This window comes from Pelobates fuscus, chromosome 4 (assembly GCF_036172605.1).
Source record: "Pelobates fuscus isolate aPelFus1 chromosome 4, aPelFus1.pri, whole genome shotgun sequence".
Taxonomy (NCBI): Eukaryota; Metazoa; Chordata; class Amphibia; order Anura; family Pelobatidae; genus Pelobates; species Pelobates fuscus.
In genome coordinates, this window is record NC_086320.1 from 175666838 (window position 1) to 175684010 (window position 17173).

The 17173-nt window shown below is 38.9% G+C and overlaps 2 protein-coding genes across 2 annotated transcripts in view; both read right to left on the minus strand.

Annotated features, from left to right (window-relative positions):
• LOC134608734 (leukocyte elastase inhibitor-like) overlaps positions 1 to 17173 on the minus strand; it is a 481333-nt gene that overhangs the window by 307743 nt on the left and 156417 nt on the right. The gene's annotated exons all lie outside the window — the stretch shown is intronic.
• Positions 18 to 17173, minus strand: part of LOC134608728 (serpin B4-like) — a 30286-nt gene continuing 13130 nt past the window's right edge. Inside the window, exons 2-8 of the mRNA XM_063451790.1 lie at positions 16942 to 17120; positions 15355 to 15459; positions 6622 to 6759; positions 4875 to 4986; positions 4132 to 4274; positions 2595 to 2750; positions 18 to 2070 (exon numbers count right to left, since the gene is read on the minus strand). Coding sequence (XP_063307860.1) covers positions 1675 to 2070; positions 2595 to 2750; positions 4132 to 4274; positions 4875 to 4986; positions 6622 to 6759; positions 15355 to 15459; positions 16942 to 17109 — 1218 coding nt within the window. The 5' untranslated portion in view covers positions 17110 to 17120 and the 3' untranslated portion in view covers positions 18 to 1674. The remainder of the gene's footprint in view (positions 2071 to 2594; positions 2751 to 4131; positions 4275 to 4874; positions 4987 to 6621; positions 6760 to 15354; positions 15460 to 16941; positions 17121 to 17173) is intronic.

The following is a 17173-nucleotide window of genomic DNA, read 5'->3' on the forward strand; positions in this document are numbered from 1 at the left end:
AGTCCATAGCAAGTACATTGAACAATTTTAGAGAATGAAATTAATTTTATTATCATGTTGCCACTTTAAAAGAATATAAACAGTATTGCATATTTATGAGAGAATTTCAACTGTAGCTGAAGCATGTTGGCAAAATGTACTATAAGAAAATATTTTTTAGAGAAAATATAAGATGTTAAAAATGCTAAAATTTCGTATTGGTGTATAATAGAATTCTACAAGTTGTAAATATTAAGCATCAAATATTCAATCACCAAATAAAAGCGGCTCCTGCAAAACTGGATGCCCACCTGCTGCCAGGCTGAACTTCAAAAAGGTGTGCATCAATGTTGTGGTTTAAGCAAAATGTAAGGACTCTTTATGCCAGGGGTGCCCAAAAGGTATATCAGATGTTGTAGAACTACAGCTTCCATTATATTTTGCTATTCTAAAGCATTCTAAAGGCATGCAGAGCATCAAGGGGATCGTAGTTCTACAAAGTCTGGGGATCTACCTTTTGGGCACCCCTGCTCTATGCCTTCCTAATGGAACAGTGTCTCTTGCAAGAACTTGTTTGTGCAAGCATAGGCACATATCATGCATGATTGTCTCTCTCTTGCTCAACCTGTGGTGAAATGTTTAGGTGTGATCTGCCTCATTGAACATATTGACTACTAAATACTTGTGTCTGTGTAGATTTCAAACTACATATACGTGCACCAGTATATGGAATTTAGGATTGGACTTTGATAATGATTTTGGCTCTAGGTTTGGTCATGTATGTATTTGCTATTTAGTCAGTACTAGTCCATTTATGCTTCAACTATCTTGTCCGTTTTACTACTCACTCTACTGTCCTTCCTTGCCTTTCCAGGTTTGCTCTGCTCTAGAATTGTACCATGGACCTTGCATTCAGGTAGCTTGACTACATTGAATAGAAATTTGTCATGGATTACTTGCTTCCTTCTCTTAGTGCCAATCTGAAAGTTTACTGTTCCTCTTTGTTCTTAATCCATGTCTTACCCTTGTGAACCCTGTCTGTTGGTTGATCATTGGTTACTAATTGATTTACGGTGTACCCTCTGTGAGTTCTTGCCTCCCGCACTATAACACATGCAATGCTTGCAATAGCCATTTTTAAGCCAAAGGTTAGACCTCAGGTGGAAGAAAGTTGTCTGGCACCAAACCCACCACAGACAATTTCCTAACAAATAGGCTCTTACTTCCATCTCTGCCTAACCTACTTTGGCACAGAAATTAAGAAATTACAATTATAATTGAACCAGGCTGTTAAACGGCATTTTCTTTGAGTAGCAAAAGACAATATTGTGTTGATAAAACATACACTATTATTCTAATTGTCATGTTTTTTTTGTTTTGTTTTTAATATTGTGAGGTTTTTCTCTACTTCAAGTGAATCCCTTTAACAGCCTGACTTATCTCTGCATTGTTACTGTTTCTGTTCATCTCAATTTGAAAGTCACTACAGAATCCACCTTTACATTTGTAAGCTTGCATAGCGGCCATTACATTTCTTTCCCTCAAGCATATTATTTTCTACTTATACGTTACTAAAAAAAATCGCTATATATTTTAGGATACTGACAAAAATGTAGATGGCTTTTAAACAGCTGAAAGATATATTTTTATTTTAACATATTTGATTCTCTTTTCTTTTGCCAATCTACAATTCTTCTATGGTGACATTAACTTCCCATTGAAAAGAATGGTGTTTGTTTCATTGTGTTTTATACAAAAGTAGAATGGATGATCTACTTTGAAAGTTGGAGGAAGCATTTTTGGGATGACGATCGCTCCAGTTCCTGCAGCTGCTTCAGTGCCTTCTTCATTTACGTCAATAAAAGCCTTATGAAACACTTTTGAGACATTCAGACCCACTTTGGAAATTCCAGACAAGTCAGCTTTTTGTTGGCTGAATGCATCCACCATTCCCATTTTAACCAGGTTTGGGCCCAGATTGTAGCTCTCCTCTAACTTAAACCGGGGCAGGTAGACATCATGCCTTGTATTAACCATGTTTTCTCTTTTTGTCCACAGAGCCAATGACTCTGCAGTTATCTGGTGCTCAATCTATAAACCAATAAAAAATTGAAAAATATTGAAAGTATATTCAAGTAAAATGTAGTCACTGTTTTATAAGGTAAAACATAATGGAGCATGGTATTCAACTTACCCTTTATAAAACCTTTCCAGCTTTGCTAACACATTTTTCTTGAAAGGAGAGAACTGCAAGCCAATGCATCTAAAACCTTTTTGGATATGCTAATGTATCAAAATGATGCCTGAGAGTGCTTGTTCTCTATGGAGATGCCTTATGTACCCTAATTTTCTTTTTCTTTTTTCACACTTTCACACTTAACTAGAATTCTCATGACATTTATGCTATTTAAAATATCGCAATAAAAAAAAAACATTGAATTGCATATTAAAAATCTAGTACGATCATTTCAGATTGATGCATACAATATTTGGAAATATTTCTTCTTTATTGGCTCAAGAACTAAAAGTTGCTCAATCTAAAATAACATAGTTGAGTCATAACACAAGATAAACAGACTTTCAATACCAGCATATTCACATAAATGTTAACTTACTTTCTCTAGACCAAATCTTTCATCCGTGAGAAGTATGAACATACTCAATTCACCTCCTCCATACGGTAAGTCAAGGATTTTGGCACCCAGATCCTCTAGAATTCCCACATTAAACTTAGCTGTTTGATTCATCATTGGAACGGATACAACTACATCCTGAAAAATATTGCAATGGTCTTTAGCAGAATGCAAAAATCTTTGAATGTATATTTTAAAGTCCCTTAAATGCACTATAAATCATCTCAAGCACTAGATTTTTGACAGGGACTTAAATTATGTATATTACAATGGTTTCAGAGAAAAAGCAATGTTTACATTACAGTGATAACTTCACTGGCCACTCCTTAGATGGCTGTTAGAGATCCTTCCTGGGTCATGGCTTCCTAAAATGCATCCAAACATCCAGTATCTCCTCCCTCTGCATGCAAACACTGAACTTTCCTCATAGAGGTTAATTGATTCAATTAATCTATATGAGGAGATGCTGATTGGCCAGGGTTGTGTTTGAATCATGCTGACTCTGCCCCTGATCTACCTCTCTGTCAGTCTCAGCCAATCCTATGGGGAATCATTGTGATTGGATCAGGCTACCACTTCTGATGATGTCAGCAGACTGCTTGTTTTCTGAGGCAAAGAGCATGCAGATCTACAGCTTCTGGCTTGAATACAGTAAGATTTTGCTATATTTATGGAGGCATTAGGGGCCCAGGGGGATAGATGGTGGTGTTAACTCTATACGGTCAGGAATACATGTTTGTGTTCCTGAACCTATAGTGATCCTTTAAGTAGCTTTGTAAAATTTAAAACTGTATTTATGTGTGTGCGCTGTTCTCTGTATTAAATTGATTGGTAGACTTATTCTAGCAAATCACATTAATCTTCTTCCGGGTTTAAATCCACATGTACCAGCAGTTTGACAAAAATGGGGTAGTTGAATAGAGCCAATTATAATTCCTCATACATATGGCTCGTGGAGGACATTGAGCAAATTCCCCATAGAAATGGAAGGTCTTCTGGAACCCACATTGGAATGTTTAACCATCTATTTTCTGTGGGAGATGAGAGAAAACAGCTGCAAATTGTGTATTTTATTTGATTTCACCTAAAAAAAGCAACTTAAAAATCTCAAATGTGTCTTCAAATTCAGCAGCAATCCATGGTAATGACAGTGATCAATGAATGTCCTCGTTTCTATACTTGATTCATAATTTGGACATCCTTGATTTATTTGTGGTAGACACACACTTGCCCCAAATCAAATGAACACATTTTGAATTAATCTCCTATTTTTTTTTTCTCTGAATAGCCATACTGATAGAAATTGGGAATTTGGGACCAATTTGTGAATTATCCATTAATTTTGTCATTTGAAGGCGAATTTGGAGCTAAGGGGATTAACCCTATTGTGATCCATGCATATGTTAATTTTGTATGTGGGCCCAGGACATACTTGAAAACTAGAGAAATCTCAATGTATCGTTCCTGGTAAAATATTTTATAAATAATTTACTTTTATCATTGCAAACAATTTTGTTACCTTGTTCACGTAGAAAGGTGATTCTTTTGTATTTTCAACATCAAACGGAGTCTCCCATTGTCCCTTAAAATATATTGCACTGACCAGGACCAAGGCAGCATTTCTGTCAATTGAGTTTGGTGGAAATAAGTCCTTGATTTTATCTAAATTTAAGAAAGGCAACTTAAATATGGAGTAATATTAGAAAGTGTAACAGAGCTAGAGTTCAAAAAGTGTGCATATTAAAATGAAAGAACAAATACAGAAAAAATACGTAAGACCAAACTTTAAATGTATGACAAGAAAATATACCACTATACAATAAAATAGCTATACCAGAAGAAACAACCTCCAAAAGTGTTACCTCACAAAAACACCAAAACAATAAAAGGCAGATTGACATTGATTATTACTGCTAATAGACGTAATATCACCTGAAGCAGCATAGAGCAAGGTCAGGCATATACAATACAAAATAAATGTGTACTTTAGTCATTAACAGGATATTTATTACATTGAGAATTTCAAGTGAATTTCCAATTTAAAGTCAATGTAGCTGAGCTGAGAGCATAGCTAACACATAGATTTATTTTCCATTTTGGCTATTATATTTAGGCCTCGGAACTACCACTCAACCTCTCGCAGAGCTAAATAAGTGGTTATTACTTGATTATGTTTAGACAGATTTAATCCCCCCATTTAAAAAAAAAGTTTTTGAATGTGCTAAGTATCACCCAAAAGCTAGAATAGAATTGAAAATGTACCTTTTGTTTGGTGTTCCACCCATTTATTAATCTCTTGCCTGCTCTCATCCTTTTGAAAATCCAAAGACTCAAGTTTAGCCTGATAAAGTAGCTGCACACTTTTCACGTATTGCTGGCCAATAAAACAAAATAATAAAACCATCAGTTGAGTAACATTTTGCTGTTTTATTGCACCTGATTCAACTATGGTAGAGGAAAGAAGAAATCGCACATGTCAGTTGTTGTCCTCAATATACACAGAATAGTTTTACCTGAGGATGTAGACATCGAAGTGCAATCATAGTCTGTCCCATGTGTTCACATACACACACAAGCACGCACACGGAGCTGTCCAATGGATTTTTAAAAACAAATTAGTAGATATACCCCCAATGAAAACATGCATGCATTTAATTATTTTTTTCATTGGGATTATATCTAAAAACAGCTTGCAAAAGCTGCAAATCTCTTTAAAAGCTGCAAGTCCCTTCATACCACACCAAGACATTTTGTGTCTGTCCAATTACAGACCTCTCAATACAGATCAGTTCAAATTCTTTACAAAGTAGGTTTTGGGCAATTGATGCCTCTTGAGTTTGGCTCCACTGAGCTAACCAAACCAAGAAGTTACAGAACCAGCTGTCTGACAGTCAGGGGGAGTTAGCAAGGTTAGTTTATAAAAGTAGTAATTTTTACAGAAATCTACACTTTTTGTAAAATGAAAAAAAGAGGAAACACTCCTAAAGGGACATTATAGTCACCCAAACCAAATCATCTCATAGAAATGGTCTGTGTGCAGTGTCCAGTCCCCCCTAGTCCTGCAATGTAATTTTTTTTGAGAAACTACAATGCTTTAAGCATGTGGAATGTCCCTTTAATGCTGCACTGCTCCAGCCAATGTAGACTTATTCTATTGAGCAACAATGGGTGGCTGTGAGTGGCTCAACATATCAACTTACTACAGCTTAATGTAGTAGTTCTGGGGAAAAGAGACTGTTCCTGCTGTGTCAGCAGTGTAAATACTGCCATTTAAAATTCAGTGTTAACTTTGAAGAGCAAAAAAAAAGGGCGCAAGAGTATACTGAGAGCAGGCAGCAGCTGAACTAGCTTGCCCTTCGGTGTTTTGCTGCTCAGATCTCAAGCTGGTTTTAGCTCATCTTGTGCCATTACAGAGAGAACATCTCTGAAACATAACAGATTGGTCCCACCGATACGGGCAGTCCAGATCCAACGGGAACCCACCGAAGGGCAGGCTATTTCAGCTGCTGCCCGTTCTCAGAATACTCTTGCGCCCTGTTTTTTTGCTCTCTTTGTCTCCAATGGCCACCTCTAGTGGCTTTCACTTGGGCAGCCACTTAAGAGGCTTCCTGGCTGTGGTCCTGAAGTCTTTTGCAGGACCAATGTTTGGGATATCCATGCTCTGCTTGACGACACTCCCCATAGAGCTGTACTGAGTCAAAGAGGAGATGCTGATTGGCACATATTAGAGTGTTCCTTTAACATTGAAATCTAACAGTGTTATTTACTAAAGTGAGAATTGAAAGTGAAATTGTGAAGTAAATTTCAAACTTAAAAACAAAGTAGCCAAAATGAAAGCATAGCCGAGTTAGATATTTTTCCAGTTCAGCCATTTTGACTTTAAATGTGGAATTCACTTTGAATTGTCAATTTAGTGAATTACCCTGTATATCAAAAGTATGAATATTTACATCCAACTACTTGTAACTAGAGCTATATAGCAAAAAAACAAATAACTAGAACTATATACCTGTAATAATGGGAACTTGTCTTGAGCAAACATCCCATTGGCAATTTTAAGTTCTGTCTCACTTTGAAGAGATGTCAATTTATACAGAATATTTTGAAATTGCCGATGCTCCTCTCCCACTTCAGGACGTGGCGGAGCCTGTAAAGAAGATACATTTAGCATAGCACAAAGACCATATTTAATGAGAACAGTCTGTTGAAATGGGTTTATGGTACTTTTTTCACTAGCAGGGTTGGTTAGGTTACTAAAGTGAGAAGTGTTTGGAATTCAAGGGGAATTTCAAAATGTATTTCAAATGTAAGGCCAAAATAATTATACTGGAATGAAATCTCCAAGGCAGCTATGCTCCAGTCTTATTTTGGCTTAAATTTGAAATTCACTTTAAATTCATAACAATTCTCACTTTGTGAACAACCGTGTAGAATTTTGTGAATATTTGTAAAGTTATTTTCTTAAAAGACAATTTTAACACTTGAAATAACTGACTTGTTCCTTTGGAGAAAGAACCCCAAAAATCTGAAAGCAACAGTCCTTTACTTTAAGATTATGGTACCTTCTTAGAACATATACTTTAAAGGGTTACTCAAACCAAAAAACAGTGTTTTCATAAAAACATCTCTGTGGTCGTCCTCTCCCTCCAAACAATACAATTTAAAAAACAAAAAGTTGAAACTTACTTTATTTCAAGATTGAAATGACAAGTTCCCAATCTTATTCCACTGACGTCAAAAGGTAAAAAGGTAAATCGGGGAAGGCTGAAGGAAAGATGAGGGGGGCATTGGCATGCTGCCTTTGACTGGTGTCAATTGCAAACTTAGCACAGAATTTTAATCCAGGTCTGGATAATGACACTGCCCGAGGTGTATTTCCACCTATAGCAGCTAATGGGTTAAACTCTGTATGTACAGTGGTTTATAGCGAAACACTGCAGATGCAGACTCCAGGCCCTGTGACCACTTCAAAATACACAATGTTGTAGAGGCAAAATTGATCACTAACATTGGGACGTTGGGAGGTTAGTATTTTTACTGCCAAGGGAAGACTGCAATATTTTTGGAAATTCAAATATTTTTTGAAAATGTTTTAGTAGAAATATATTGAGCAAGCAAAAAGGAGATCCAGGAATCATGTAGGCATACAAGTCAGAAAATACTAAAAACGGAGCCATAGGCAAATAAGGAACACATTTCCATAAGTAATAGAAGACAAAAGCTACAGCTCATAAAATTGGATATCAAGGAACATAGGGAAAGGGAAAAAGGGGACAGAGGAGGGCAAAAGGTAATGGAATCATGGGAAGAAGTAAAAAGCTAGGGCCAGGTGAGTGAGAGGTGTGTCTGCTTGGAGACACCCCCATTGCCATGTTTAACTGCAGGGAGAGAACCAAAAATGACTGCATTTAGTGTTTTTAAAGAATGAATAGGCTTTAACTGTATCATAGCCTTTTAGCAATCCTGCAAATATACAGTACACCACAAACAGATTATGTAAGCAGTAAATGTACAGAAATTATCCATATTTTTTTTCAGTTTTTACACTGAATTTGTTTTTGCATCTCCTTATTGAAATGTCATAATTTTAAGATGTGAAGCAGGTAACTGACTACTAAAATGTGTTGTTGTTTTTTTCCATAGCATACTATACAAAGAGCTAGACAATCTCTTGGTTGAGATCATCAATGGAGGGTGCATATCCGTGGTGAGAACTCCCCACTGGTTTATGCAACAAGAAAAATGTACTATAGTAAATCATCTATATATCTGAAATCAGCCTTGAACACAGTATTTATAAAAATTGTTTCCACAAGTCTCCCAGAATTCCCAGCTCAATCTGCAAATGAGCACAGAAAGGCACTATGTTGAAGACTTCATCCTCTAGCTTTTTAAAACCAAAGCGTAGGTTATGATTCATGAGGACCAATGATTGCAAAACAAACATGGGTTGTCTATTTTGAACCATTTGGGTCTCATCTACCAAAATGTAATAATTCTTATTTCACAGAAAATGAGAACTGAGCTGCAGATAAAAACTGGAATACAAAAAAGAAAAAAAATGTACTACCTTAATGGATAAGGTGCAAATTCAGACTGTTCTGACTTGCATTATTTGGAGGAATTTCAATTCAGAATGAAATGAATTATGGATGTCTACCTGGGACTGTAACTTCCACTATTCTCAGGAAGCACTGAGACATGTATGTCTCAGGACTACCCTAACCGTAAAACAAATTGCCTTAAATGATTACTCCAATCATCATTACTACTTTTGGAAGTGGTCATGGTGGTAACAGTGCATGTGCAGCAGTTCAACTTGAAACACTGCCTATGCAGAGATATCTGTCATTTTGTGCACAGTTATAATTACACACCATGTACATGTGATTAGTCAGGTTCAAACTTTGTTCTGGGCTAGCTAATGCAAATTCTGTGCAAAAATAGCATCCTTCTTTAGCACGCTGGCAAGGACGTAATTAGATTCTTCACTTGCAGGTCTGCTGACAGGGCACCTGCTAGTAGAAGCCCAACATCCCTCCAACCAGCCCCTTCCCACCTCCACCACCCTCTGAACAACCCTCCTTCCTCACAACATGTGCAATTGTGGTGCAGCATTCAGTGGTCCAAAACTGTTTCTCTGAAGCATTTGATTGGACTACAGACACAAAGAGGACAACGCTGCATAACGTCAGAGAAGTCATGTATGCAACAGTGGAGGATTTGGCCCAGTGCTGTATTACAGGTAAGTTTTTTCCTTTTATTGCAGCTTTTTCTTACAAAAAAACGTGGACTTGGTGCAAAGACCCTAACACACTTTACTACTCATAACTCTTATACCCTATCACACTACACTACTATTCAACAATTACCCTATACTATACATCAAGCATGTCAAACTCAAAGGCTAGCACAGGCCAAATAAACAAGGTTTAAGTTTATGTGGGCTGCAAAAAAAACCCCAAAACTTACATTTTCATGGAAACATAGGTTTGTTTTGAAAAGAACAGTATAAAAACAAGCATCCTCCTCTAGTAAACCCCAGTCCCCCCTATACTAGAACCCCAGTCCCCTTCTACTAAACCCCAGCCCCTGTTAAAAAAAACAACAACAAAAAACAATATTAGCCAACAAGCAGAATCCACTCACATTGCCGCTGCCAGTATGTGACGCCGGAGCCTAGCCTCTGGTATACCCCCAATTGCGCCGTCCTCTCCCTGTGCCAAGGCGGATCCTCCCGCTACTCCTTGAAACCCTGTGAAGGTTGAGCACGGTGACGTCATGTCAGTATGTGACGTGGCGTTGCGTGCCTCCGTGCACCTCCAGGTCCTTCACTGTCCAGCCGTGGCAATCGCAACACTTACCAACACACACACACTCACTAACAGACACAGACAGACAGACAGACACACACACATTTAGACATTCTTGCACACACTCAAATCATTTTATTTATTGTTCCCTACCTTTGGGAGCTAATGTTGGGCCTCTCCCTGGAGTCCAGCGGGGATCTTCTCTCGGGAGATCTCCCTTTCTGCTCCTCATTGCTCCCTCACGTGCAGTTTAGTGATGCCGGGTGCCGGAATGGTGTCATATTCCAGCATCACAACAGAGGGTGCGCAACGGAGCAGTGAGGAGCAGGAAGTACAGACTGAGCTCCCTCACTGCCGATTCCTCTCCTCCCAGCCGGGTAAATATTAGCAGAGTAGGCACCTGCAAGGTGGAGAGAGCAGATGCCTACTCTGCCTTATCAGCAAGCATGTCAAACTCGCGGCTCACTGGGCCACAAAGATATTCATTGTGGGCTGCATGTGGCCACGGGTTTGACATGCTTGTTATACATTAAAGGAATACTATAGGGTCAGGAACACACAGATGTATTCCTAACCCTGTAGCGTTAAAACCACTATGTAGCTCCCCTGCCCCCCGTCCTCCAAAATATAGTAAAATATTATCTTTATTCCAGTCTGCCTCTGCTGGCTCTGTCCCTGATCTGTCTGCTTGGCTGACATCATCAGAAGAGTTGCTTAATACCAATCACAATGCTTTCCCATATTAAAGCATTGGATTGGCTGAGACTGTCAATGAGGCAGAACAGGGGCAGCACAAGCCAAACACAGCCCTGGCCAATCAGCATCTCCTTATAGAGGTGCATTGAATCAATGTATCTCTATGAGGAAAGTTCAGTGTCTCCATGCAGAGGGTGGAGACACTGAATGGCACAGCAATGCCCCAGGAAGCATCTCTAGCAGCCATCTGACGTGTGGCCAGTGGAGGTGTCCCTAGGCTGTAATGTAAACACTACAGTTTCTCTGAAAATACAGTTGTTACTGCAAAAAGCCTGAAGGGAATAATTAAACTTACCAGAAAAAAATAAAATAATCTGAAGTTTTTGTGGTGACTATAATACCCCGTTAATATTTTCACTACACTAACACTAAACAGTATCTAACAATAATCGTAAACCCATACACTATTTTAACTCTTACATTAACACTATCCCTAACCTACAAATTAATATTTAGCAAGAAATCAATGTCTAAATAACCATTGGAAACAGGCTTTTTTTGCATCATTGGCCACTCAGAAAATATTGTATTTCTTTCTCAATACCAGGCAGCAATCCCTACATCTTGTTAAAGTATGAATACAAAGATCATTTGTTTAGTTTGCCATTCACAGTTGAGAAAAAAATATGGTGGATGTAATCTGGCTGTATTTGTTTATTTCTTAATTGCCTGCTAGCATTTTTATCGACACACCTATTCTATTATAGAAATAACACTTCATCAATTTAATTCCTGATGCAATACCTAGGGAAAAGCTCTGCAATAAAGCAACTGCCACAAATTCACTGTGAGCTAAGTTGTTTTTCTGTTACCCAATATTAAATGACTGTTTTATTATAATGTAACAAAAATAAAATAATGGTTAATCACGTAGTATGGTTAGATAATGCAATTGAGGTTATTCTGAAGAGTCACTTGTATGTGAAACATGCATCAGGGCTGTGTTTCTGCATCTCCATATTCTATTCACTATGAGGCCAAACCCCTAAACAACTTTAGCTTGCTATAAAGCTTTATGTGTTTAGAGTGTCTCTTTTTTTTTTTTTTTTTTAGCAAAAAGTGCAGATTTCAATAGAAAATGACACTTTTGTAAATTAGGAGGTTACACCCCTTGGCTTTCAAGTAGCCAACAGGTTCTGTTACTTCCTGGATTCGTTGGCTCAGTGGAGCTAAACTCAAGAGGCAGCAATGGCTCAGAGCACCTGCCTTGCAAAGACTTCTCATTGAGCTACATTGGGAAGTCTGTGATTGGACAGCCACATAAAATGTGGGTGGGATAAGAAGGGGAGTGTTTGCAAAGGCAGCAGACAAGAAAAATGCAGGCTTTCCAAGTCTTTTTTAGACATACCTTGAATGTAAAAATGCTTAATTAAATGCATACATGTTTTCATATGGGGTATGTCTACTAAACAGTGATTTTTATTTATTTTGTATTTGGGTAGTGACATATAATGATCACACTTTTGACATGATTTTAGTAGGCAGTCAGCTCTAGATATGTGCATAATACTTTGGAACAGAGTGTAAAACAGCACTGTCACCCCTCCTGAAAAATGAGTATTTCATAACTATAGAATCTACTACCACCAGGGCCGGATTTTCCTATAGGCTAACTAGGCTTCAGCCTAGGGCCTCAAGATCAAGAGGGGCCTACATTCAAATTGTTAGCAAAATTAAAATTGCACTATTCTAAAAACAGTGAACACTAAAACACTGAACCGAAAATAAGGAGAAATTCTACACATATGATATGACCAGTGGCGTACTAAGAGGAGTGCGGGGGGGGGGGGTCTGCCCCGGGTGCCACTTGCTAGGGGGGTGCCCGGGGCAGACTGCAATGCCCCTCCTGCCGCGTTCGCCGAGACCGGCGGTCTGCAGCTCCGCAATGTGCAGAGCTGCAGACCATGGATCTCGCATGCACTGCCCAATCAGAGCGTTGCCGCGGGTTACCACGGCAATGCTCTGATTGGGTCTCGCAAGATCCATGGTCTGCAGCTCTGCAATGCATAAATGGAGGATTGTCACCTTTTCGTATTAGCAGATATCTGAAGTTTCACTGGGGCTCCTGACAGGCCAGAGCCTGTTTGGCTCTTGTAGCCTTGAGTGCCGTGCAAAGGCACCTCGAGTGCCGTGCATGGCACTAGTGCCGTAGGTTGCCTACCCCTGTTCTAGAGGGTGTGTGGGTGGGGGGATACAAAGGCCACAGCAGTGGATCAGGAGTTGTCTAGGGCATGGAAAGGCAACCTTCGGCACTCCAGATGTTGTGTACAACATCCCCCATAATGCTCTTACATCCTTTATGCTGGTAAAGCATCATGGGAGGTGTAGTCCAAAACATCTGGAGTGCCGAAGGTTGCCTATGCCTGGTCTAGGGCCTTAGAACCTTAAAAATATTTAGCAAATGGAAGTGCTGAAACTGTATAAAAAAAACATATAAACAATAAAGGTAATTCTCATCACTGAACCTCTTGGCAAGAGGCAGTATCTGCAAAAGAGGTTGCAATCACAGGGTGTACCCATGGATGAATAGTTCAGGTCTCTGCTCAGGTAATTGTGGAGGTACGAGCTGAGCGTGGTGTACACTCCATGATCTTTGTGTGGTCCAGGTGGGACAAGCTTGCTGCAGCTGTGTTAGACGATCTAAGGAGGTCCAGCTTGCTCAGGAGTGTCTCCAGCTCTTCATAGCTTCTTGCCCTATGGATAGTCCCTTGGTGGGTGAATGAGAGCACTTTTGGGGTCCTCCATCTGTATGGGACTTTTCCTGCCTGTAAGGATTGCAGGAGGGGTTTCAATGACCTACGCCATGCGAAAGAGTTCCTAGTGAGGTCCAGAAAGATTTGTAGTGTAAAGTGAATTAGGTTTTTGTCCCTGACTGCAGCCAGGAGGAAAGCTTGTTTTCTGAAGTGACTGGGACCTAAGGGAAGTGGGCTCAGTCTCCGGTTTCGGTAGACGGAGCATGCCATCCTACTTCACCAGTTTGGCCTGCTTGGGCTGTAACACCATTACTAATAGCTGTCAGATAAAGTGTGGTTGGTCAGCAAGGCCCACAGCCTCAGATATGCCTCTGATCTTTAAACTGTAGCGTCTCTGCATATCTTCTATAGCCTCTACTCTTTCTGTGGTAAGAAGCTGTTGCTTTTGTAGTACCTTCAGTTTCTTCTCCACTGAAGTAAGCCTTGTGTCAGTGGTGGTGGTGGTAGCTTCCAACTGCGTAAGTCTGATGTTTGCTCCATTGAGTGAGGTATGGAAGCTGGCTATGTCAATTGCAATAATTGCCTGAAGCATCATTTAGCATAGATTTCAGGAGGGATGCAGTGACTGGATCCTTGTCGCCTGGAGCTGTCACTGCAGGTCTCTGCACCATGCCCATCGAGGCCCCTGTGCTTGTATTGGGGGAGAAGGAATATCCCTAATTTCCAAGCGCCATATTGGCCCATGTGGACTGTTGGGATCCACTGAGAAGATGCCCTTTATCTGTTTTTGCCTTTTAAAATTTGCGACCTATGATACCCTGTTAGTGTAGAATAGGGTGTTCTGGCCTTATATTTGCCCAGATTCCACCTGAAAATTGCTGTATTTAAGTATCCTGAGCAGGAGCTCTAAGAAGTGCGACTGCTTTGGTCTTCCGTTTCTTCAACCCCCATATTTTGCTATTTAGCAACTACTCTAGTCTGTGGAATTGTTCTAAACCCATTCAGTACACTTTATTATATAATATAGACCTGATGGTATGGTTAATTTTTAATCATTCTGCAGAACATCAAATATACTACTACATCTTTACAATTCTACTTTACTCCTCCAGTCCTTTATTGAGATTTGCTTTACACTGGATTAATATGACATATAATTTCCCCTTGCGACTGACACCACTTCATATGTGCTGTGCTGTTTGTATTTTTCTAATGATTGTAATTTGTTTTTAACTAATGTAAATAAGTTATGTTTATTAAATGGACACTGCATCTCATTGAAGTGTCGTGGGTGCTGTATCCTAGTCCTTTAAACCCTGCAAGTGAAAACATTGTAGTTAAAGAGAAACTAAACTGTTTTTAATCCAGGGTTAAGATCCTGCTGTTTCACAAAGTGCAGGTCTGTGAAATGACACTGGATGTCCACACACTTTGCATGAAGACATAAAGCGTCTTGCAAAACCACAAAGGAAAGCATAGATTCAATGTTTTCCTATGGGGAAGAACTGATGTGCGTTCGGCAACTGCTGGCGCATGCATGTTAGGTTCCCTTTCGCGCTGCAGTTGGATAAGTGTTTTAAAGGATCTTTAACCCTTTCATTGCCATGGGGAGGCAATACAGCCTTGTATTCCTATAACTTGTGTTCCTTTCATTTGCATGGCTGGAAAAATGCTTCTTTCTATACTCTTCTAATTCTGGAGGTGTCGAAATAAACCACGAGTTTAAAGGTCAAGTTCTTTATAAATGTCTCCAGAACTCCTATTGCATCCCCCCTAATAGATGCTTAACTGATATGTATGTTTTATATTACATTTAATTTTTTCACCTTGCCCACTTATTAGCATTATCATAACTTGAAATAAGTAATAAAATATTAACTTTGCTATTGCTCTTATTCACAATAAGAATGACTGATATTGTTTTTGCAGAACGCTATTAAATGTAATAGTATACATTGTATTAAATTAAAGGGATATTACCGTCTGCTTCTGAACTCGCTGCGTTTGCTGAATGCCTTGGGCTGGATTTTCACATTGATTGGGAGGTTTAACTCTTGCTTCAGTAAATTCACCAAATTCCAAAACCTGTAATTATCAAAACACTGCATATGCATATGTATAACGCACTAACACATGTTACAGTTATTTGCAATTCTTTCAAAGATCATAATATTCTGTTTTCCTTTTTTCCTTTCACTTCTGAAGAATTTTACTCAGGTTTTTGGTACACATAACCAGATTTTAAACCTTTGTCAACTAGGGCTGGAATACTAATAATAATAATAATAATTATTATTATTAGTATTATTTTTGTCAATTTCAGTATATTGAATTTATATGTGAATTATCTGTTTTTGACATGACCATTTTAACTTTTCATTGTCATATGGGAAACAAGTAAAAAAGTGCAGAACACCAATTATGCAGTTCCCATCATTATCATATGTTAGAGACAACCTAATCTAATCTAATCTTCAGTGAGGTAAAGTGGTTATAGTGCCAAGAGCATCCCTTTAAATGTGGGTATAGATTGGTTTAAAAGAGTTGCTTTGTTGGAGGCTACATCAGCTATATGTGTCCGCCCAATGTGTCTGGGAATATGGCACTCTGTACACTTCCTAACAAAGGCAGCATTGACTGTTTTGCGCACTGGCTCAACAGAAATATATGACTGGGGGATTCCTTCTTTACCTTTGCTTTGTTTCCTGAAAATAGAATAGAATATGGAAATACTGAAATTATCCAAACTTGTTTTCATGATGTATTTTAAAAGCATTGTTTAAAAAGGTGTATCAGACTGAAAACATTCAGTATTTAAAAAGGACTCTACCAGGACTGAGTTTGACTCTTTTCCTAACTTCAGGCTTTAATTTAACACTACTTTAAGACTCATTACAGCAGACATGTCAGCTTTTCCCAGTGGGTGTTTGTTAGCATGCTTCAGAAAGGGCATAGCTGGCACCCATTATCTCGTGTGCCTGCTGATTTGTACCACATATCTTGGAATATAGTGGTTATTGGTTTGTATTTAGAGGTGATTGAATTAGATGAACCTGGAGAAGCGTTGGGAGGGTTATTTTGGCAAATTTTCCCTTTCTTTTCCTCTAGTGGGTTTGTCTCTCATGGCAGGATGGAAATAGAATTAATTTCAAACACACTTATTTCAAAGTCAATCCATAACTAGTAATTATTAAATAAGGAAAACACATAAATCAACTCACAGTTATCGTTGTGGTGCTTGGGGTGACCTGGTGCCCCACATTGCAAGTAGTCAAGCTATTTTTGAATGGTTTGATTTCTTGCCTGAGTTTTGCTGGGTGCAACTTCCTCATTTCATTACTAATGATCCCTGATGGTCTTAGCCAATGAGCTAAGCGCTTAAGAGCTAAGTGAAGCCAACAGAAGTTCATGTTTTGGAACATCCGACTCTGCCTACTTTCAATGAGGAGCATCAGGGAACTCCTGGCACAATAACTACCACAGCTAGATGTAGTAGTTATGGTGTTTGAAGTGTTCCTTTAATTCTGTGCATTAGTGCTACATAGTTTTGCAAAGAGATTTACTTACCTTCTTTATTTGCCTCTCTGTGTCTCCTCTGGCACCCAAGCTCAGCATTGACAGTACTGATGCTACGCTTATAGGTGAGCAGAAAACACTCTTCTCATTGTTAGAGCTGCTCAGTTCTTTGTAAAGATTAAGTGAAAATGTGTTGATACTCTTGTTTACAGATGCCATGGTCAGACCACCTGAAAAATAAGGAAAATAGTCATAGTTGTTTATTTTTTCCTTTTCAAAGCTG